Source organism: Cuculus canorus, chromosome 7 (genome assembly GCF_017976375.1).
Source record: "Cuculus canorus isolate bCucCan1 chromosome 7, bCucCan1.pri, whole genome shotgun sequence".
Lineage (NCBI taxonomy): Eukaryota > Metazoa > Chordata > Aves > Cuculiformes > Cuculidae > Cuculus > Cuculus canorus.
In genome coordinates, this window is record NC_071407.1 from 7,477,708 (window position 1) to 7,501,789 (window position 24,082).

General features: G+C 41.2%; 1 protein-coding gene across 4 annotated transcripts; it reads left to right on the forward strand.

The window, feature by feature from the left end:
* The first annotated feature begins 5,143 nt into the window (after window positions 1–5,143).
* Window positions 5,144–23,097, forward strand: SLC25A16 (solute carrier family 25 member 16). 4 transcript variants are annotated; one of them, XM_054071839.1, is made up of 9 exons: window positions 5,147–5,295; window positions 6,971–7,063; window positions 9,418–9,551; window positions 11,177–11,240; window positions 17,160–17,281; window positions 17,825–17,891; window positions 18,709–18,871; window positions 19,445–19,813; window positions 21,557–23,097. In XM_054071839.1, exons 1-9 carry the CDS (start codon window positions 5,232–5,234, stop codon window positions 21,711–21,713), a joined length of 1,233 nt encoding a protein of 410 aa, XP_053927814.1. In that variant the 5' UTR covers window positions 5,147–5,231; the 3' UTR covers window positions 21,714–23,097. The 4 variants fall into 4 exon arrangements, with proteins under 4 accessions (XP_053927815.1, XP_053927814.1, XP_053927816.1 ...); XM_054071841.1 differs by having other exon boundaries at window positions 19,745–19,813; XM_054071840.1 differs by lacking the exon at window positions 17,160–17,281 and having other exon boundaries at window positions 5,144–5,295; window positions 17,829–17,891.
* The last annotated feature ends 985 nt before the right edge of the window (window positions 23,098–24,082 follow it).

The following is a 24,082-nucleotide window of genomic DNA, read 5'->3' on the forward strand; positions in this document are numbered from 1 at the left end:
TATGATTTCATAGCCTGTATCCCAGACTGCATCAAAAGAAGTGTGACCAGCAGGTCAAGGGAGGTCATTCTTCCCCTCTACTCCACTCTCATGAGACCCCACCTGGAGTCCTACATTCAGTTCTGGGGTCCTCAGTACAAGAAAGACATGGATCTGCTAGAGCAAGTCCAGAGGAGGCCACAAAGATGATTAGAAAGCTGGAGCACCTCACATGCGAGTAAAGAGTTCGGGTTGTTCAGCCTGGAGAAGAGGAGCCTCGGGAGAGACCTTATAGCAGCCTGCCAGTATTTAAAGCGGGCTACAGGAAAGCTGAGGAGGCACTCTTTATCAGTGAGTGCAGGGATAGGATGAAGGGGAATGGTTTTAAGCTGAAAGAGTGGAGATTTAGATTAGATATTAGGAAGAAATATTTTCTTGTGAGGGTGGTGAGTCACTGGCACAGGTTGTCCAGAGAAATCATAGATGCCCTGTCCCTGGAGGTGTTCAAGGCCAGGTTGGATGAGGCTTTGAGCAGCCTGATCCAGTCGGAGGTGTCCCTGCCCAGGGCAGAGGGGTTGGAACTGAGAGATCTTCATGGTGCCTTCCAACCCAAACCATTCTATGATATTATGATTCATCTTCTGACACCCATTAAACAGTCACAGTGCATGTATTCTAAATATTTCCTACCAGATGCTCCTGAGCTATACAGGGGCAGCGGTATGTCCTCAGCTTCTGTTTTGATTGGAAGTCTTGGCCCTTACTTCACCACGATTGTGCATGAGCAACACGAAGAATGAGTGCAGAACGATTGTGCCACATGTGGCTGGTCAACGCTGCATCTGCGAAGACATGGCTAGTTTTGCATGCACCAACTCAGCATTTCAGGATGCTCCAAGTCTAGTGCACTTTTTGCAGCAAGCCATGTGATACCAGAGGTGATGAAGTGTACACCTCTTCCCTGCACCTGGGAGAGAGGAAGAGGCCTTCTTAGCTAGTGAATTTTGGCTCCATTGTATTTGCAGAGTCAACGACTTTTGTCTGGACCTGGCTGCTAGATGAACCTCAGACTTGTCTTCACTCTTGTTTTGGGCCTTATCTCCTGCTGTTCCTCACTTGCCTCTCTGGATGGACCCTGGACCTGCTGTGACTGTTGACAGAGCCCGTTCCCAGCACCCAGCCCTGCCTGTCCCGCTGCAGGACTGCGCCCTGTCGGTGAAGGCATGACCAGTGCTGTGGTCACCCTTGGTTCCTAGCTCATCTCACCTCAAGGAGCAGCACTGCTGACAGTGACAGCGATGGAGAGAGCTCAGGATTCCATACTGGAAAGGAACTGGGATTTGTTTAGGTATTTCCAATCTGCAAGCAATATTGAAAAGTCAAAAAATCCTCAAATTCCTGAGTCTCATGTGGGAAAATTTCTGTACTTCTAGTGGCTTTGGACATGGTTTGGGGCAAATGAACAGACAACTGGATAGGTGTTACTTCTGATCACTAACTAGTGAAAAGCAGAAGCAGATAAAAAGTGGAAAAACTCTGATGCCTGTAGCCCAGAGAGATTACAGTCAAGGAGAATTCACGCAGCTGTCTCAAAGCATTAAAATGTACATCAGAATTCTAAAAGCACTGAAAATAACCTTTTCAGCAACAACTTCCATGAGAATAGTTTGCCTAATTTTAGCCTTGATAAATTATTTTCAACTGACAAATATTTGACACATCTTTATGAAAACAACAAAAAAATCAGAAACAAATTAGAGCTATTGATAAAACTACCTACCTGCCTGAATTTTGTTTCAAGTTAGCAGCTCAGCTTTTGGACTCAATGATCCAAGAGGTCTTTTCCAACCTGGTGATTCTATGATTCTATGACTTTAATGTCTTCTACTGCCTGTCATCAATCTGCTAGGGAAGGATGACACCGTGCCAGGCCTCAGTGTAACCTGAGTGACATTAACAATGCTGATGGATTTTAAGAATGGTTGATAAAAGAGAATTCACCACAGAAATCCTGCAAAGGACAGAAACACTACAGGGTGAAAACATGAAGTGACAGCAATGAGAATGTTAAGAGTTGAAGGCACAAATAATTACTACAAAAGCTAGTAGAGAAAACAGAACCTCAGAGCATTTGATACCAGCAAGTAACACTAAAGTGTTAAAAAAAAGGAGGGGGGGAAGTATCTCTCTTCAAGATGTTCTGTTTAATTTTGCAGTGCATGTTTCTTAGTGCTTTCCTAAACAGCATGCAGTCATGCTACGTGCTTCCCCAAATGACATGGGCTAGTGAAGTACCTTCCCAAAATACCTTGCCTGTACCAAAAAAAAGTAAACCAGCCCATTTCTGCAGTTATCTGATTTTCCTAGTCACTGGTGGAATTCTAGAAACTAGATTACTTTCAGCTGTTAGTGTGGTTGCAATGCTTTTCTGTGTGAAATCAGTAAATAATTTAAATTTCTACAGTTGGAGCTGTTAAAGCAGTGTTGTTGCAAGGGAGGGGAAGGCTCTTCCTGAGCAGAATCCCAAAAGAATACCAACTGGCTGGGGAAAACCACATCAATAGTGACTGTAAAGCTTACTTCTATAACTTGCAGAACAGTGGCTTTTCCATTAGAAAATTAAACATCAGAGTAACTTCAAAAATTGTGAATATATTAAGGTATATTAAAAAATGTAAAAAGGCTTTGGATTTTGTGACTAGAAAGGCCTTATTCCATATTTTCTGGAAGAAATCTGTCCACCTTTGCTATGTTATTTTTTTATTATTGGAAAAAACACATATTGTAATAGCCATTTCCCAAATACATAAATGACGTAATGACTAAACAGAGCAAAGTAATGTTTTCCTAATGCTAAAGCAAACTTAATTTTAAGGAATGTAACCTATTAAAGGAAAAAATGTGTAATTTCTGTTGAAAGCAGTTTGACACAAGCAGGAAGAAAAAAATGTTCCAGTGAATTGGTTTGGAAATGGATTCATTTCACTCATGCAAGCACTGAGATCTGTTTGACAGATTTATTCATGTTAAAAGACTGACTTTTAGAAACGGGATCTTGGTGTATGAAATGCAAGGACATTGAGGCACTGGAGCGTGTCCAGAGATGGCAGGGAAGGGGCTGCTGGTGAAGGGGCTGGAGAACAAGTTTTGCGAGTGTCTGAGGGAACTGGGATTGTTTAGCCTAGAGAAAAGAAGGCTGAGGGGAGACCTTATCATTGTCTACAGCTGCCTGAAAGGAGGTTGTAGAGAGGTGGGCGTTGGTCTCTTCTCCCAAGTAACAAGCGATAGGATGAGATGAAATGGCCTCAAGTTGCACCAGGGGAGGTTCAGTTTAGATATCAGGAAAAATTTCTTCACTGGAAGAGCTCCCAGGCACTGGAACAGCTGCCCAGGGAGGCGGTAGAGTCACTGTCCATGAAGGTATTTAAAAGATGGGTAGATGAGTTGCTCAGGGATATAGTTCAGTACTGGGCAGAGACAGCCTCCTCCAGACTGAACAGCCCCAGATCCCCCAGCTGCTCCCTATAACACTCGTGGTCCAGACCCTTCACCAGCTCTGTTCCCTTCTCTGGATGCTCCAGCCCCTCAATGTCCTTCTTGTAGCAAGGGGCCCAGAACTGAATCCAGGATTCGAGCTGCAGCCTCACCAGTGCCAAGCGCAGGAGGACAATCCCTTCTCTGTTCCTGATGGCCATGTTGTTTCTGACAAAAGCCACAATGCTGCTGGCCCTCTTGGCCATTGCTCCCCCATACTGCACTGTCGACCAACGCCTCTAAGTCCTTCTCTGCCAGGCAGCTTCCCAGCTGCTCTTCCCCAACCTGGAGCTGCACGGGGTTGTGGTGACCCAAGTGCAGGACCCGACGCTTGGCGTTATTGAACCCCAGGTGGCCTCAGTCCATCAGCCCAGCTCAACCAGACCCCTCTGCAGGGCCTCCCTGCCCTCAAGCAGATCCACATTCCCGCGTAACTTGGTGTCATCTTCAAACTGACAGCGAGTGCACACAAGCCCCTTCTCCGGATCAATGATAGAGACATTGAACAGAATTGGTCCCAACACTGAGCCCTGGGGAACAGCACTGTGACCGGCCACCAGATGGATTTAACTTCGTTCACCTCTACTCTGTGGGCCCGGACAGCCAGACAGTGAGAGAGTACACCTGTCCAAGCCACAAGCAGCCAGTTTCTCTAGAAGAATGCTGTGGTGATACCAAAAAATGCTGCAAATAAACTTTCTGAGGCTTGATTTGGCGTTTGGGCAAGCGAGTGCCCTTCATCAGCCTGGGTGAGGTGAGAGAGTGCATTGACCTGGGCAGCCATGGGGCGGGATGTATCTCCCACTCACGTGTGTGTGCATGAATCTCCCAGGAATCTTATGTTCATTCCCAAGAACTCGTGTTCATGTTATCATGAACTTCACAACAGCCACATCTCTGGGTAATTTGGAGCCGGCTCCAGCTCTGCCTGACCTTGCATCGGAGACCGGGAAAGGCTGCAAACAGAGGGGACTGCAGGAGACACCTCTGCTCAGCACCGATCACACTGAACACAGGGTGTGATCATCTCCAAGGAATGAACAGTGTCTGGAAAAGCAGACCACACTTTTAAACCACACGGTTACTTGGATGAACTTCACTCTACTTTGGCGTAAATAACAATATTGCGCTTTTTGGAATAGCAACTACTTCTTGCGGCAGCGGGAAACGGTGCAAAAGGCTTTACTGAGCCCCTGCACAGTAGCATCAGGCGACCCACGGGGCTCGAACAACACGAGGTCCCCTCAGACAGCCCCGCACCGGAAAGATCGCTGGCGGCGTACACAAGGCCGGGCAACCGCCGCCGCCACCACGCGCGCTAACGCCGGCCATGGCCTGTGACGCCATCGCGCGGCGCCGCGACCCCGCCCCTTCACGGCCCCGCCCTCTGCGCGGCGCCCGGGGCCGCACTGATCTGGCCCCTCCGTTGACCCCGCCCCTTACGCACGGCCGGACGCCCCCGGCCCCGCCCATCATCTGACCCCGCCCCCATACGACCCCGCCCCTCAACGCTCCCCCCGCCCCCCCTTGCTGGCACTCATCCCCTTCCTGGCTCCGTTCCCTGCGGCTGCGGCCGGGACTCCGCTGCCTCTGCCCCTCCCTGCGGACCCCTCCCCTCCCGCTGGCCCCGCCCCCGCACGGACCACGCCCCATTCGCAGTGACCGGGGCCGCGCTGGCCCCGCCCCTCGCCGCGCGCCGCGCGCTGCCCACCGCGCCCATGGCGTCCCCGGCGGCCGTGCGGCGCCGAGACTGGTACTGGCTGCGCTCCTTCATCGCCGGAGGTGGGGACGGGGAGTGGGGGAACGGGTGGGGGCTTCAGTCGGTGTCTCCTGCTGGGCGGTCCCCACCGGGGCAAACGCGGGGGCTGCTCCCTGCCCCCCCTTCTCTTTTCCGTTTTCCCCCTTTCTCTTCCCTTCCTTTCCCCCCTTCCCTTCTCTTCTTTCCCCCCTTCCCTTTCCCTATCCCCCGTTCCCTTCTCTTCTTTCTCCCTTCCCTTCTCTTCTTCCCCCCTTCCCTTCCCCTTCTCTTCTTTCCTCCTTCCTTTTCCCTATCCCCCTTCCCTTTCTCTTCACTTCTTTCCTCTTTTCCTCTCCTTTGCTTCTTTCCCTTTATCCCACTTCGTTTCTTTCCCCTTTTTCTCCCCCTCCCTTCTCTTTCCTTTTTCCCCCTCCCTGCTCTTTCCATTCCTTCCCCTTCTGCTCTTTCCCTTTTCCCCCTCCCTGCTCTTTCCCTTTTCCCCCTCCCTGCTCTTTCCCTTTTCCCCCTCCCTGCTCCTTCCCTTTTCCCCCTCCCTGCTCCTTCCCTTTTCCCCCTCCCTGCTCCTTCCCTTTTCCCCCTCCCTGCTCCTTCCCTTTTCCCCCTCCCTGCTCTTTCCCCCTTCCTGCTCTTTCCCCCTGTGCTACTGCAGGGTCTCGGTGCAGGCGGATGCTGCAGCCAGGATCCCCACACAGCTCCTGGTCCAACACTGGGATGCGAGGATCCACGGTATCTGCATTATCTGCATCCCGCAGCCCCACAGCTGCTGCTGGGAAGAGAAGGAGGAGTGGGGGGGAGGCATCCCCGCAAATGCGACCCTGCAAAACACCAGCCCCACAAATATGACCCCGCAAAACACCAGCCCCGCAAGTGCGACGCAGCAACCACCAGCCCTGCAAACATGACCCCACATTATCCATCCCTTGGAGAAGCAGCCGGTTCCTTTTTCCCAGCGAGGTTGCTCCCAGCTGCCTGGTTCACCAGGGGTTCGCAAGGGGTTGTGTTTGTTTCCCATAGGCTGCACTCGCCGTTGGCTATGGAGCAGAGCAGGTGCGTGGCGGGCATGGATCCTGCTCCTTAGGGAGAGCAGCCACTTAGAATCATAGAATTACTTGGTTGAAAAAGACCTTTGAGATCATCGAGTCCGGCCGTACCTGTCCGCTAAACCATATCCCTGAGCACCTTATCTGTGCATCTTTTAACCATCTCCAGGGATGGGGACTCCACCATCTCCCTGGGCAGCTTCTGCCAGTGCATCAGAACCCTTTCAGAGAGGAAATTTTTCCTGATACCTAATTTAAACCTCCCCTGGTGCATCTTGAGGCCATTTTCTGTATTCTATCACTTGTTACTTGGGAGAAGAGACCAACACCTTACAACCTCCACGGCAGTAGGGAAGGTGAGATTAGGGTGGAAAACTCGTGAGTTCCTTGCCCTGAGAGCTGCTGTGCCTGCAGCAGCAGAAAGGCAGCAGCCTGGCCTTCTGTAATCAGGAAAAGTAGCTTACACATTGCATTAAGGCTTTAACGGTCTGTAGCATACTTGTCATAGAGGCTGCTTACTCGCCACTGGGGCTTTTTCCAGTTCCTGAGTTTCTCCTCCCCTATTCTGTTTAAAAATACATTAGAAAAATTCCTTGTTTATCTTCTGACATGAAGAACTTCTGCGTGCCATAACTGTTCTTTTTCCCCTCTTGGAAAGGTGTTGCAGGATGTTGTGCCAAAACAACTATTGCACCCCTGGATCGGGTAAAGATCTTGCTGCAGGCTCATAACCACCATTACAAACACCTAGGTAAGACGGCTGCCTCAGGCGCAATTTTGGTTTTAAATGCAGTGTGTATGGCTTAGGGATATTGATTTGCAAGCTTTTGTTTGATTACCACCCTTTTTATCTGTCTGGTCAGTCTGTGTCATGTTTTGTTAATGCTTAGAAATGAAAACCATACCTGCACATGTAACGTTGTGTTGGTTGATGCGTTAGACACGGAGATGTACACTAGCTGTCAGAACTGTAAAGGCTGGGCTCGACCTTCCTCTTCTGAAGCCACAGAGACTGGTAATTACAAATTCAGAGCTGGGATTGTTTATGCCAAAACCATCACCGCTGGTCAGTGTTGCGATCTGCTTGGTGGCTGCCACGTCCCCAGGGTGGTGGGAATCCCTGTTTCCCAGGACTTGGTAGCGCAGAGGCTTATGATTCCAAGACAGTGGCCGCTGAGTCTTCTAGGTCTCATATGCACTTCTGCTTGCAGAGAGCAGCGTGGCTGATAGGAATGGAAGATAAAAGTGAATTCCAGTGCCCTATCCCTGGAGGTGTTCAAGGCCAGGTTGGATGGGCCTTGGGCAGCCTGATCTAATGGGATGTCCCTGAGCATGGCAGGGGAGTTAGAACTGGATAGGCTTTAAGGTCCCTTCCTACTTAAACTACTCTATCATTCCATGAATTTGTGCTTGATGTAATCTGTGTTTTGTATCTGTGTTGCATCTGGGTGAGAAAGAAATCACAGCTGGCAGCATGTTCGGAACCATTCTCTGCGGGCTGTAACAGTGCCCTCTTGTGCACAGTATTTGAGAGATTTTATGTCATGTGGTCTTGAAATATGTCATAACTCATGTTCTGAAATTTAAGTGTGTTACAGTTGTCAAGAAAAAAATAATAAATTTGAGTTGGTTAATTTTATGTGTAATGAAACTTTGGAATTTTTAACTTAGACAGTAAAGATAATTTTTTTAAAGGCTGGGAAAATAAATCTTGAAGCAAAATTCAATGGATATATTTATTCCCTTTACTGTGCCAAAAAGGAAAACACGAGCCATGTGGCATTTTGGTAACACAGTCAGATAAGTTTGCACTCAGGTGTGCAGTCTAAGAATTGAATGCTGAAATAATTGATTTGACTGGTATTTTAAATCTTTATTTACTCTTTGCTTTGTACGGTGCCATAACCAGCAAGTAAAATCTTATATTATGCAATACTTAGAGTGTTAGAAGTGATGCTGATTATTTGAAATGTGTCTGACTTTAATGTGTGTCCTTATTACCTGTAGGTGGAAAATAAAGCAAGGTGAGATACTCATAAGGGCACAGACACAATAGATTCGTTCATCAGAATCCTCACTAAATGTTTTTACTGCCCTTGGTCTGTGAAGTTTGTGCCACGTGGATCTTAGAGCGTGTTTTAAGAAATAAGAACAGTAATTTGTCATTGCAGGGTGGAGAGAAATTCTAATCATGGCCAAAGTGTTTTCAGATACATGTAATAAGTGTGACATCTTAAAAATACATTTAATATTGTTTTCTTAGTACCCCAGAGCTAATTAATCCTTGTTATATTTAAATGTCAAATGAAACTTGTAACTGCTCTTTCTTTCTTGCCCAAACTCAAGAGAAATATATAAGCCTTTTTCATGTTCGGCTCTTACATTATTGACCAGTTGCAAATGAATGAAAATTGTGTGTTATAATTTATTCCTTTACAAAATAAATAAAAAGTCAATTTGATAGCTATTGTGTGTACCTATTAACATGTTTATAATAAAACTGTAGATTTTCCCCAAACTTTGTGTGATCTTGCATTATTTCCTACCTATTAAAAGGGAACAGGATTGCTTCTTGTTCCAGCAACTGTGGGACAGGAAGAGTGAGACGCTTATTGTGAAATGTTGTAAGCAATGAGAGTCTTAAACTCGTTTACTTCATTTCCCCAGTGATGACATTTAATCTGTAATTTAACATGGAGCAATATTAGATCATTTCCCAATGGTTTTAGCTTTTTGAGTATGTATTTATTTATTGATTTATAATCAACTGAATTGGGAGTCAGCCAGTTTCCTCTCCTCTGTGGGTGGTAGGATCATCTGCCGTGGGATTGCTTGCAGCCCAAGCAAGTCCTGGGGCCTGAATGCATGAATTCAGGAGGAGGTCTGCTGAGCCTGGGAGGTGAAAAAGCTAATAAAACTCAAACCTCCTCCTTCTGGCAATGTTTGGGCATTGAAAGTGGGATTTTCTGCTCTCTGCAGTTACATAAACAACATGGTCCAGCCTTAGTTGCATGCATCATTTGTTATTGTCAGGAATATTTGCTTGATTTTTGTTTCTCTCCCCTCAGTGGGATTATTCAATACCTCTTTTTGTATTGCTGGCAGGAGTGTTTTCTACATTGTGTGCTGTCCCCAAAAAGGAAGGTTACCTCGGGCTGTATAAAGGAAATGGGGCGATGATGATTAGAATCTTTCCATATGGCGCAATTCAGTTTATGGCATTTGACCGGTATAAAAAGGTAGGGGAATTTATTTTATTTTCCTTCTCTTTTTTTTTTTTTTTTTTCCTGCCTTCAATGAGATTCTTTAAGTGATTGAAACTAACACTGTGTCTTATTTATTAGCTGCGTGCCTTTTGTATGGTTACTTAATTTTGTCTGAATCTACCCATGAAAAACATCAGGGCAACGGTGAAACTTTTTGCAGTGCTACTTAAGGAAAAAAAAATTCCACTGATTTTTGTACCTTTGTATTGTTGAGAATAATACTTTTTTTGTGAAAGAATCAGGTAATCTAAATGTAGCCTGCTGCTATTTGTATCACTGTAAGGTAGCCCCTTGTGAATAATGTAAGAACAAACTAAAATAGAACCACTTTATTATATTGTGTTGGGATTCTTGATGGATGGAGTAACTCAAACTGGAAAGTCAGTCTGGATATGAGTGCTGTATTTGGCTTGACAAATGACTATGTCAAGCTCTAGATTAAATATTACCTGGAAGAGGAAATGCTTATTTTGGGGTCCTGCAAGATTTGTGGATTTCTTTCAGCCCTCATGCATTTAGTCTTTCATAATAAATACATAACAAATCCCTGCAACATCTTTTGGAGGTCAGGTGTTGGCATGAAGGTGTTTTTAAATGTTGCTTGTATGTGGTAAAATGTAACATTATACTTGTAACAATGAGGAATTGTGTGTTTGAAAGGTTAGATTTAGTACCCAGTGAAGTAAATTGCATGATTTTTACTGAAGACAGTGAAATTGAAATTGTGAATCCCATCCCTAAAGAGCAAATTCCAGAAAACTGATACAAAGAAATAACTGCAGTGAGTTTCATATGTTCCTTTTTTGTGATGTAATCATAAATGCTGTTATTTATGCTTGCTTTATGTTGTGTTGAACAAAAACCTGCATGCCATGCTTTATAATGAAATGATTTATGGATCTGCAAATGTCAAGAAACCATTTATCATGATAGCAGTTTCTTTTAATCTATTGACAAGAAATATTCAAGATGTTTTGCAGGAACATGTAAAAGGGGAAAAAAACCCCAGTTCTTAAAGAAGGAAGATGAAATGAACTTCTTTATTTAAGAAACAGTCTCAGTTGTTTGATAAAAACTTGGACACCAATTTTTAACTTCCTTCCAGGATTTTTAAATCCAGTTAAACAAAGTGTTAAATACCTCTTTATGGGAGTATGTTTCACATGCTGTACATGGGAGAAAACTCTACTCTTCTCAACACGGGAGAAAACTGTACTCTTCTCAAATTTGTCACTTTCCAACTTCGCTCAGTGTCCTTTGCTCTCTGTCCTGCAACAGGGATAGTATTCAGTTTGCCACACATTAGATAACTAAATAAACAATCTAGTTTATGAAGTAAACAGTACAACTACTTTCAACTAATCTTTCTGCCTTGTTAATGGATTTCGAGCACTTCCATGTTTTAATTAGAAATTGGTGACAGCAGTGATGTTTAGAAAACTCATTTAACAGTAGTTAAGTGCTCTGATTTGAATTTGTAGTGTTGTAAACTTGTTGGAAACAGCTATAGTGTTTGCATTAATGTGCTGATAAGCTGTGCAGTGCGCTTCTCTGTATTTTCTGATGTATGACTACTGTAAATGTTCTATATTTTGTAGATAATAAAGAAGCAACTTGGGATTTCGGGGCATGTGCATCGATTAATGGCTGGATCCTTGGCAGGTATAGTCTTCTATTTGAATTTCAGACATCTTGTGCTGAAAAGCTAATATTTATTTAGAGGATAATTTGATGTGTGTTCAGGTCAAACTTGCCAGTTTGTATTAAGCAAAAAGACTAGTAAATAGTTAATATACCAAATAGTTGCCTAATGGAAAACTCTGTAAGAGTATTCTTTAAAATATCTTTGTTCAGGCAGTGAATTCTGTGCCGTGTTGTCAAGCACAGCTTTTACAGTGTTTTCTATGGCTTTTAAAAGATGAAAAATCCAGTGTCAACAAGATGAAGTGTAAAGGTGCAGGTTTTGGTAGAATTGGCTCATCGACCTGTCTGCCATTGTTACCGGGTTGAATATAAGCTCATAGAAAGAGAGAGAACTGCAGCTCCTTGAATTTGTGGATCCTTTGGATTTGCTAGAAATAACTACATTTTTCAACATCCAGCGCAGGATTGTCGTGATGCTCTTTAGAGCGTACGTGTGAATGTTAAAAACCATTACTTACCCATTAGTGCAGTAGCAGTAGAGAAACCCACTTGTAAACTGCCAGTATGTGGTAAATTATACGTTTCTCTCTAGCTAGTCATTCAGCCAAAAGTAGCTAAGAAGAAACAGGGAAAGTTAAGTAATAGTGGACTGATTTCTAATCAAGGTGGTTCTTCGTGTGCTTTTACTTTGTAAAACAAGCTTAATATTGTCTAGTGACAGTTCTTAAATAGTTGTGATTTGAGCATTTGACTTCTTGTGAAATAAAAATGCTGAGGTTTTTTACCATGAGTTGAACAAGGAAGACCCCATGAAAGTATTTTGGCTTTGCATACCATCAGAGGAAAAGGAAAGAGAATGAAATGAAACAATTCAAATATGCTAAAAACTAGCAAAGCCCATTTGGCAAGATACGTTCCAGAAGTTGGCTGGCTTTGTATCTGAAAGAACTGGAAAAAATACATTCTGTTTTTTTTTTTTTCTTTTTTTTCTTCCATTCTTTCCTCCCAGTTTCCTTTAACTGTGCTAGAGAACACATTTTTTTTCTCCGTAACAAGCTTATTACTAGGTTTTTCAGGAGTCTTGTCAGAGACCTGGAACCTGACTTGCGAAGCACTGTGAAAACATTGAATAATCAGCTTAACTCTGTGTTGGGCATGCTGGAATCCTTTGTGTAGATAAATTCATAGCATCTGGCATCGTTTCAAGCACCTTACTGGTTAAGTCTGGTTTGTGTGGTTAGTGTAACAGAAATAAAATTAACATACAGTACTGTCTAGAAACCACAATCAAATGGAGCGCTTTGTGTGCTGCACTGGAGTGCAATGTACTCAGTGGGCTGGCGTTGAGAACCCCAAAACCGAGTGTGTGAGCTGGGCTTTGGTGTGCCTTGAAACAAGCACAGCAGCCAAGTGTAAGAATAGCACAGACGTGAATGTCTTACTAGTTGTTTACTACATGATATTAACTGCCTTTTGAGGTATTCACTCATAAGAGGATGGAGAGTTTATATTGAGGATGCCAAGAAGATAGAGGAGAGGAAGGAGGCCCAAGAAGAGCGTAGTGTTTAAAATTGGAGAAGTGCTTTAGTTTTGCAAACAAAATAAGCAATTTTAAAAGCCATTGGTAATATTTCTTGCTTCAACTTCTGTGTCGTAGTCTCTCTTGATGACTGGTAAGGGTTGTTGCTCTTTCTTCCACTTTTAAATGACTAAAAGAGACTGTGTGCTGTTTGCAACCCACTGTTGGAGTCTTCCCATTTTCCTGGAATCCAATATAGAATCATAGCATCATATCGGATCACAGAATCACCAGGTTGGAAAAGACCTCTTGAATCATCAAGTCCAGATGCAGTTGAAAAGGGATAGCCCTTGTTTCCCATTTCATTTTGTGCCCTCTACTCACGTAGGCACACAGCTGTCTGCTTTCACTTCTGTGTAGTTACCGATACTTAAATCTTGCTAATGTCGGTGTTTCCAGCATTCCTAGCAGTCAACAACTTCAAAGTGGTGGGAAACATTTGGTTTGAGTATCTTCTGTAACTGATAAACAGGATCAAAAGCATATCCACAGGGAAAAACGAGGCAGTGAGGATGGGGGTCGCAGGGAGAGAGAAGAGAAAAACCTATTGTAATGCATATATTTAAGAAGGCCAAGTTAAAGTTACTTCTAACTCTGAATTTCCTGAGCCTTGTGTGATTCAAATTTCAGCGGTTACACCTCATTAACAGCCAAATGGTGTGAAACTCCTTTAAAGGAAAGACAGAGCTGGGGAGAAGATAGAGAAATCTTAGAGGTTAGTGGGGTGTAGAGAACAGAGTGATCAAATAACACTTGTATCACAGGACGATTGTTCAAATGTAAATCTTTTTTAGTTTTCTATTTGAAAAATCTGAATTAAAACACAGAAATGTGTATTTCCTCCCTGCACCTAATTAACTTAAAAATAAAAAAGCCTAAAAGGAGACTAGATGTTACCTAGAATAAACTCATTTCCATGAAACTGATGCAGAAAGCATGGTTTTGTTTTTATCTTTTAACTTTTAGTAAAAGTGATTAGAAAACAGTACTGACCCAGGAAGACACTGCTGTCTCAGTTTTGTGTAATTAAGTTACCTATTTGATTCAACGTTTTGAAAGAATGTGCTGTTTATTTCTTCGGGTACAGTTCAGAAGGAAACAGAATTACATATTGGAAGTCTAGAAATATTAGGATTTGTAAGTCAGGCAGTTTTTTGACCTGTCTGATAAATATTCTTTGTCATCAGCTATTTCTCTCTATGTATAGTTCTTGAAGCTTTCTTTTGTTCAGAAGATGCTTCCTTCAGAAATTAATCTTTAAGGAGCATTTCTTCTGCAGTTCAAGGCCACAACTTGTGGTTTTCACTTTTTGAACTCTATACCTCTGAATTGCCTGGTAATACTTGATTTAATCTGCATAGTTATAAAGTACAAAGAGCATGATCCAAGAATCATAAAAATTTGTTTGCCAGATATGATTGCTTTGTAAACGTGTTTCACTTGGGGCTTTTTCTTGATCCAGATGCTTTTTTTTATTTATTTTCTAAGCAAATTACCAACAATGGAGGAATACTAGGGAAATTGGGAGAGAGAGAGAAATCCCTATAGAGCTGCTCTCATTAACTCCCAAAGGTTGGGCACCAAATCAAGTACAGTGTGATTCCTGGTGTGCTTCATTGAGGATAAGTCTCAGTAAAGGTCTGTGTAATCTTGTATCTTGTTCCCAAGAGTGGTCAAAGGTTCTTTCAAAGGACAATGTGGTGAGTGGAGAATGGTCTTTCCCTGTCTTCCTTGACTTCTGAGTCAGCATTTGCAATGAAGGTTTTCACCTTCTGCTGCTTTTCAAGAAGTGGTTCCTTAAAGGAGGAATTATCAGATCAGACGATGGGAACTGCAGTGTGCATCTCTCAACTGTTGATATATGTGCAATTCTGTCCCGTTTAACCAAGCAGGGGAAAGAGTTTTGTCTCAACCTCATTGTATGGGATAGACTTTGCTTCCTCAAACAGGGGATCAGCCTTAAGATTGGTCTGATTTCTGGTAACTCCTACTATTTAGGGAGTAGAGATCAGACTAGTCACTTTGTAGGCTTCACCAAAATGACTTAATGTCCCAAAGCTGGCTGATGGTCCTCCCAGAAAGGGCAGTGTCTCTTTTGAGACCCAGAGGAAATCTTGATCCCCAGTATGCGCAGTCTGCTTGTATGATCAGGAAGCAGTAATACAACTCTCCCAGTTGCTTCAGGAGAGCATATTTTGTGGTTGATGTTAGAAATCCCATGTTTTTCAGAACTCATGGGAAGAGGATTTTAAGAAAAAGTAAGGAAATTAATAGATGCCATTTAAATCCTTACTATTTACAGTTTCTTCCAGTTCCGTCTGATTTTTTTTTTTTTTTTTTTTTTTTTTGCAGTTGTACTGATTTTGGGCTGTGTTCACTGGTTTGTGCATTCACCAGACTCTTGGTTGGTCTGTTTGTTCCTCTTTATTTAGAGGATATTCCTGGACATGTATCAGTGCATGACTGGAAAGAGAAGAGGGATAAGGTTACCTCTTTTTTGAAGTAGGATGACTTTCCTCTGAACTCTTAGGCTCTGTAAAAGCATTTTTTTCTCCTTTTTTTTTTTTTACAATTTTTGTAAAGTGCTTGAATCCATCCATTTTACAGGAGTTCTGGACATCTCAGGGAATCGGTTAGGAAAAGGCTGCAGTCTGAGGGATTGCGTTTAATAGTGTAGGTCAGTGGAAACAATCCTGAAGTTGCTTTAGTGTTTTACAGCTTCCAACTTTTCAACCCTGTGGGTGAGACAACATCAGAAATCAACTGCAGATGTCTGCTTTTTCTTCAGAGGACTTATCCAAAATCATAGAATAGTTTGGGTTGGAAAGGACCTCAAAGATCATCTAGTTCCAATCCCCCTGCCATGGGCAGGGACACCTCCCACTAGATCAGGCTGCCCACGGCCACATCCAACCTGGCCTTGAACACCTCCAGGGATGGGGCAGCCACAAAATCTCTGAATGAGATGTTTTTGTTTTCTAAATTGCTTGTAAAATTCTTCAGAAGGTCACAAACTTTACTCTCAATTGACTGTTGACCAGTGGCAGCTTTTTGATAACTCATGGTGTTCCTTTTTTTTCCCCCTCCCCATCTAATCCTGCTGGCTTCTGTCAGATCAATCAGCTTAGTAAAGGTGCTTTTTTACCTCTCTAGACATAAGTTATGAAGAGTTTCCTTGCCGGACTTGTGCTGTGTTTGGGTTTTGTTGTAGGTTTGGTGTCCTCACTCCCTGTTCTCTTTTTCTCTTAACCTCGTGGAAAGGAGGGGAGATGATACTCCTACAAAAAGTGATACTGTTGAGAGACTATCAAACCTACAAGGAGGTGACGATTTCCTGCTGGCACACAAAGTGTGCTCATCTTCTGTAGGACCCCTTTCTGGGGGTGATGCTGAGCTAAATCAGAGCAGCTGCTAGAAACCGATGTCAGTCACAAGGGGTTTTGCTTTCTTTTTCTTCTTCTCCCAATATATATTTGTAGTGAGGTGGTGCGCCAAAGAAAATGGAAAATGGCTTGGCTTTAGTAAACGGTTTTGACTGTTCCTTCCAAATAATTTGTCAGCAATTGAGTAGCTTTCCTCAAAAACTAACAGGAGGAAAGTATTTGTTATCCAGGTAAATGTTAGAGGAATTGTTCTCTGTACTGGAGTTCTGTGTCAAAATTACAGGTTGGTCAGCATCTAATCAGTTTTAAAGCAGTTCACAACTCGATGAATCCTAAGATTTGATATTTTTAGCACTGAAGAGTCAGTTTAAAACTGAAGTGCTAGTGTAACATGAATTAAAAAAAATGCAGTAATTCAGCACAGTTCAGGGCGCTTCATCAGTTTGATCCTGACCTTATTTTAAATGTTGTTAGAGCGTATATAGTATTTTCAACTGCCATATACAAGCATATCTATATCCAGTAATCGCATCAATTCTGACACAACCTTTTTGAAATTAAACATGTAAATTTGGCTGTTTAATTATTTTTTTTTAAATATCTGGTAGGGTTAAGTTTCATGGCTGCAATCCAGTAGAGCTGATGCACTTGACTAGCCTGGTACTTATGAGCCATGGACTTAAATAGAATTGGTCACATGGATCCAGTTAGGCCCATAAATCTTTGGAAAATCGAGGCCTACATGTGCAGCTTCAGTGAACACAAAGTATAAACATAAATCTTTTGTGTGTTGCTGAAGTTAGTGTTCCTGTTTGCTCATGATAAGTGACTTCAACTGTTTCTTTAACAAAGTGATTTATATATGCTATTATATTCACTGCCAAAAAAGGAAATTCTGATTTTCAAGATAATCCTAGAATCAGATAAGGCGTAGGTGAGTTTTGTTTGCTTGTTTTGTTTTTGTTTTTAATAAAGGTATTACAGCAGTGATTTGTACTTACCCTCTTGATATGGTTAGAGTTCGCCTGGCGTTCCAAGTAAAAGGGGAACACAAGTACATGGGGATTATCCATGCATTCAAGATGATTTACACAAAGGTATTTTCTCTTTTAATCTTTAGTTCTGTCAAAGCAAAATATGCTCTTTAAAGAATGTTGCACTGCATTGAAAATAGTAGCTTGATGGAAAACAGCCTGACTTCATTGCGTGCACATTGTATATGTTAATGTAAAAAAAGTGAGCTGGATGCTTCCTTCTACTCAGGTTGCTGAGATGTAGGTGAGGCTCATGTAAGGGGGAAGCCAAAATCAGCAGAGAGAAGCTGCTTTTCAAGAACATGTAATAATGATACAATATAGGAATTTGGGGAGGAGGGATATGTATAATACAAAAATGTTTCCTAGATTATGATGTTGGATGTGGATTTTTCTCCTTCATTTTTGCTTCTTTATCTCCTATGGAGCCAGGCAGTTGTCCCCTCAATACTTCAGGCATGAGGAATGGAACTTGATGTTAGCTCCTTGGTGCTAGATGCTGCTAGTCAGAGTGCTGTCATGTGAACCTGTGTGAATGGTCGTATGACTTGTTAAGATGCTGGTTGTATTTCTTGCCACAAATGTGCTTGTGTTTTTCTTTCCAAGGAAGGTGGCTTAAGAGGGTTCTACAGAGGGCTGATCCCAACTGTTGTAGGAATGGCACCATACGCGGGTAAGTTAAAAATGGAACGTGGCACTCCTTCAGCAGTTACACGTACTGCTAAATTTACATAATATATTTGAATACCTAGTTAATTAGCTTGTGTTAAAATCAAGGATTGTGGTTTTTACTGAATGGAGACGGGATGCCCATAGAAACATTTGCAGCTCTGAAGCCTTGATCTAGAATTGATCAATATGTGTTAAAGTATCTTCAATAGGCAAAGCCTGGCTTGTCTGAAAATTGGAGTTGAGAAGGAGAGGGGTAAACTCGTGGTTCTTTCTTCTGCTTCCCAACTTTCCCACACGAAAGCATAGGATATTTCTCCCAAACAGGTAAATCCATGAAAGTGCGGAGCACTCTGTAGAGGGAGACTTTGAGCCTCTGTGTGGGCTCCATCTCCTGGTGACTTTTATGTTAATGCTTACACGAGCTGACGCAGTGGGTGACGTGGGATGAAGGAACATCAGAACTGACCAACTAAACCACACTTGTATTTAAAAGATGAGAGATGTTCTTTACTTAAAAGATCTTAGGAGTTATTCTTAACAGCAATCCAGTAACTTAAAACCCACAGTCTAGCTTATGTAAAGTGTTCTGTTAACGATAAACACTAACTCAATTGGGCAGAAGTTACTGTAGAAGTTCAAAACAGTATTTTGTAGAAGTTTAAAACAGTACTTGTCTCTTTTGTTCTGCTTAAGAAAAACTTCTAAAAGAACTGGGAAATAGTTTCATTTTGTATTTGCAGCTTTTTGTTTATAATGATGATGCGTCAACAAATAGTTTGCTTTTTCATGAAAGTACATAAAATTAAATTTCCTTTTAGGTTTTTCATTTTTTACCTTTGGTACCTTAAAGAGCATTGGACTTGCTCAAGCACCTAACTTGCTTGGACGGCCTTCATTAGATAACCCTGATGTCTTAGTTTTGAAAACACATGTAAATCTGCTGTGTGGTGGCATAGCTGGAGCAATAGCTCAGACCATATCGTAAGTTTGGGTATATATATATTTATTTTTTCTATATAGCTGTTCATTCTAAAGAAACTTTTACCTGAGAATATGATTTTATGTAAGTCTAGTTATTAGTAAGATTTTTAAATCAGGTTAATTGGACACTGGAATTCAGTTATTTCCTTTGTTTCATTGACTGAATATTTAATCTTCAGGGCCTTTAAGAACATACACAGAGTCAATTAAACAAATACAGACAAATCTCCTAAAATCAGTTGGAATCTTGTTTGGTAAGCCATGAAATTTTGACCATGAACATAATTTGCAGAATTTTATTACTCCATTTTATTTTCAAAATAGTGTGACCTGTGAAGCCATAGAATTTAAAAAAAAAAGGAAAACACAGATCTTAGATATTGTATTTGGCATTAATTTTGTTATTATTTTGCCTGCTTTCTCCATTCTTCTGCTGTCCTTGTCATATTTTATTTTGTCCATAAAATAAATCAATTTAATGGACTTACACAGCATCAATTTTTCACTAAATCATTGCTTTACAAATGTTATTTTTGATTAATCCTTAAACTGTTCATTTTATTTTTGATTCAGGTGTCTTCTCCCTCCAGCGTTTTGCAGACTGTTTTATACTCTCATCTGGTCTTCATGTATCTTTCTTACTTGGGCCAAATGGAATATATTAAGAGGTCCAATTTGCTGGGTTTGGTTGTATAAGGGAAGTCTCCTTTTTAGGAAAACTTTCAGCTGTGTTGAGAATCTGAGCTGGATTCCTGACTCACTGAAAAGGGAGCTTGGAGATTGCATATGGACTGCTTTGTGTTCTTTATTAAACAATATTCATGTAGTGATCACACGTGCGGTTGAACTCCTGTTCAAATATCTCCTCTGTAGATACCCCCTTGATGTAACACGTAGGCGAATGCAGTTAGGAGCCGTTCTCCCAGACTCTGAAAAGTGCCTGTAAGTATTTTCTTTTCATCCATAGTAACTGAATTTGTAGATGTCTGAGCAAAGTTTAATTCATAATTTTAAAGTTTAAAACAAAACAACCCCCCCAACTACTCTGTTGTTGATTTCTTCATTCTTTTAATGAGTACATTTCCACACAGACAAAAGCTGCTATTATTGCTCTGGGAATAAAGAAATGAACTGAAGTCACAATGGCGCTTTTGTCAGTAGTGCTGTGTTGGTATTACTAACGTGGGGTTTTTGTATTTCAACTCAGCTTGTGGTACCTTTCTTTAATATCAGCAGGATCCCTACGAGAGAGATGGCAGGCTTTTACTGCAATGAAGTGTTTCAATGTTTTCTAATGGTGTAGTCTATTCCATGAGGTGATTTTGCGCAATACTCTTTTATTTGACCTTTCCTGCATTTACAGTGATGTCCCATATCTCACACGTAGTTGGGGTTTCCTCTGGTAGAAGTTCAAGTACCATAATATCCTTAAAAGCCTAGTATTAAATCAACTCTTGTCTTGAAAAACTTTCCAAATTTCAAATTGACGTAACCAAATTAAATTCCAGGACAGTTCTATCTTGGTAACTTTCAATCTTGTATTTCAATGTATGTCTCAATCCAGCGTGATTCAGTTTGAACCTCCTGCGTGGCAAACTGGATCTTACTAGCAGGAGTCTGTCTTACTGACCTTCCACCAAACAGCATAGATGTTGCTTACTGTGAAAGTTGCTGCTCTGTTTTCCTAAGCAGCCCAAGGATTTTTCTGCTTTTTCGCTCCAGATACTTGTAAAATAAAAATTAATTAATTGTTCTTGGGGTTTTACTACCTTTACACGCATTAGGCTTCCCAATTTAACAATGTGGTTATGACCATGCTTGGAAAGAGCTGTACCTTGAAGGAGAGGAGACACATGTTTTTAGAGGATGAGAAGATAAAAAAGTAGGAAATCCTGAAGCTTTGAGGTATATGAAAGATATTCTAAAAGAACAATTTCTTTAATAGCTTAGAAATACTGAGCACCTTCCAGATTGTTATTCAAGGGCTTTGCATTTAATGTCTGATTTGCTCAGTTTCAAGATATGTGAGGAAAATAAGTCTCCAAATTCTGCTTTTAGTAAGGTCAAATATTATATACTGACACAAGTCTTGGTGTTTCTTATTTGAGAGAAAACACTAGGCCTGTGTCATGGGACCTACGTGCATGCAAGATGTAGAATACAGAGCTAAATGCAAATTTTATATGCTGAGCTGTAGAAGGGTGGATAGGATCCTGTGCTCAAAGAAAGCCAATGGGGTACAAACCCCGAGTACTGATATTCCATGCAAGAAGTGTGTGCTACATTGAGCAAGAAATGTTCCTGTTACTCTGTACTGCATCTGTGAGAAGAATTGGTGCTTCTCAACTCCTTCCTGCCAGGCAGGCAACAGAACATGCATAGCCGTTCCGGTGTAAAATGTCTCATCACATCTTTTAGGGCAGGTATTTTCAGAGTGAAGCTTCTTCAGATGGGATTGCACTGCCCTCTTTCCAGTTCTCAGCCATCACGCCCACATTTCCAGCAGAAGTTCAAACCATCTTCTGCATCCCAAGAAGCCTGTAGTGCTTTGTTCCATGGAGTCCCATGAGTTTTTCTCCATAGATCTCTTGAGAACCAAGTAAACAAGTATCTTGCATTTAAAGAAAGGGATTTTAACTATTGAATATGTATATCCTGTAATGATTCAAGTTCTTATTTTTCCAGTACAATGGTGCAGACACTGAAATACGTGTATCAACAGCATGGAGTACGAAGAGGATTATATCGTGGTTTATCTCTGAATTACATTCGTTGTATTCCTTCTCAAGCCGTGGCTTTTACCACATATGAACTTATGAAACAACTCTTGCACCTCAACTGAAGTTGTTTTTTTTGGAACACTTTCCTGTAAAGTACACTATCAGTCCTTAAATTACATCATTGAGTAAATTACTTGAAGTTTAAACAAAGTTATCTGTTACTGTGGAGCTGCTGTTGTCTGACATTTTCATTTGCCAAAATGAGGTTAATTTCTTGGAGTCAAACCAGGAGACAGATCAAAATAAACAGCTATAAACATTTTTTTTTTTTGCACTTGATCTTCTAGGCTTCGTTAGATCAATGTTAAGAATTACACAGTTTTAAATTTACACCCACATTTTATGTGGGTATCAAGCTGTTATTCAACTTGATCTCCATTCCAGGAGTTACACGCATGGTTATACTGCTTTTTAAGCAATAGTTAGACATAAGTTCTGCTTTAAAAATTAAATTGAATAAACTGATTTGAACAAAATACATGGATTTTCATATTCAAACACTTGCCAGCTCTGTAGAAGCTGAACTCAGCAGAGCACAACTTAGGCATCTTTTCGTTCTCTTTTACAAGTTTCTGTATGCAAGAACAACACGTATATCTTTATGTAGGTACACATGAAGGTCTCTTCAGCCATTTCAATAAATAATGGCAAGCTGTATTTATCAGAAATCATGCAATTTGGAAACAAGTTTCTTGGAATAACTTCTATTCTAAAAAATGCTGTATCTACACAAATAAAACCAGGAGGGGAACTTTTATAGCGACAAGCACTAGAAAAGATCTCCTTAAGGCAGTTAGAATGAGCCTCGTCTTACAAGGCATTGCTGTACCTTCTCTGTGGAGGTGGATGTTCTTGGTTCAGTTTATTTAAGGCTGAGTATTTCATGTACTTTCCAGTACTAGCTCATGAAACAGGTTTGTCCCTGCCGTAAAACATGATGACAAACAAGACTGCATGCTGCTGCATTGACTTATTTAGGCGTGTGGACCATATCCACCCTCTCACGCAAGAAAAGGAAGACGTTGATTGCATTGGAGTCTGTAGATGTATACATGTACTGTTTCTGAAGTATGGTATGCAATAGACTATCACATGATTTCTTCCTCCTACAGTTCTTTTTGTAGAGGGAATTGTTTTTCAGATCTGTTTATACATGATTTGCATTGGTACACTTGATTTTATTCACTTGATTCAGGAAAACGTAAAGCATTTACTTTAAGTGATGCAAGTTATTTATTTATTGTAAATATTTTAGCAGTGTCTTTTAAGAATTGGCAAAAGTTATGTGATCTGGTCGATGGCAAGATCAATTTGCTTCATCTTGACAAGTTTGACAAACTGGATTTTGAGTTATATATTCAGTACCAACTTTTGTGGCTCATTTTTTTTTCCCCAGTTTCTTAAAAGTATTTCTTTGATATTTAACAAGGTAGCTATGGGCAGAGAATGAGATGTATTTGAATTTATTTTATTAAAAATTTTGAACTAACGTCTCTGTGATTTCTGTGTGTTACAGCTAGAAAGAATGCAATGTGTGTTTCTGGAATTATCTGTGTGTTTGCCCTTGTAGGAAAATCTGCGTAACGTTGTCATTCTTAATTGAGAGACAACAAACATGATTATTTTGGTCTGATCTTTAGTTTCGCTTAAAGGAAAACTAACCAATATCACAGTGAATCTTGATCATTGAAAGCCCTTGCTGGGGAGAGAAATTCTCTGTATGAGAAGAAAAAGAAAGAAAAGAGAAGTGCCTTGTTTCTGTCCTGTATTGTGTTGCGTGAGCAAATAAGCATCTTCTCAGATGCCAGTTCTTTGCCATGTTAATGCTCTTAAGGAAGTTTAATATTTTAATAATTTTTAAACTATTTTAATAATATTTTTAAACCCTGTTAAACCCACCTATTTCCAATACTCTTTGACATAAAGGTAGAAAAAAAAGCCTCACTATTTTAGGGACTTCTTTGCATGAGAGTGTCATACAACCTCATCCATGACATATCTTGAAAATCTCAGTCGCAGGGGGGGTGGGGGGTTGATTCCAATGATGAAGCATTCTGTCTTTAAAATAAACTCCATACCTCATCTTCACATTCTTACAGTTGAAAAGTTTGCCTGCTGTAAGTAAGGCATTTATGTTATGCAGTTTGCAGTCATTACATAGAAAAGTTTCAGGTATTTGAAGCTTTTTCCCCCCACTGATTAATTCCAATGTCTCTTTATTTCATTACTAATATTCTTCACATGTTTTTGTTGCTTATTTAAGTGACCTGATACCTCAAGGTGGACAAATTGTGTTTGACACTTCAAATTCCTCCCCTTCTTCCCTGTAAAAGGAGCAGGCGACGCACTTGTACTAACTTGTCTTGTAACTACTCAAAACGTCTGTATTTGTTCAGTTGTAACAGGTAGAGACTATCTGTGTTTGGTCCTT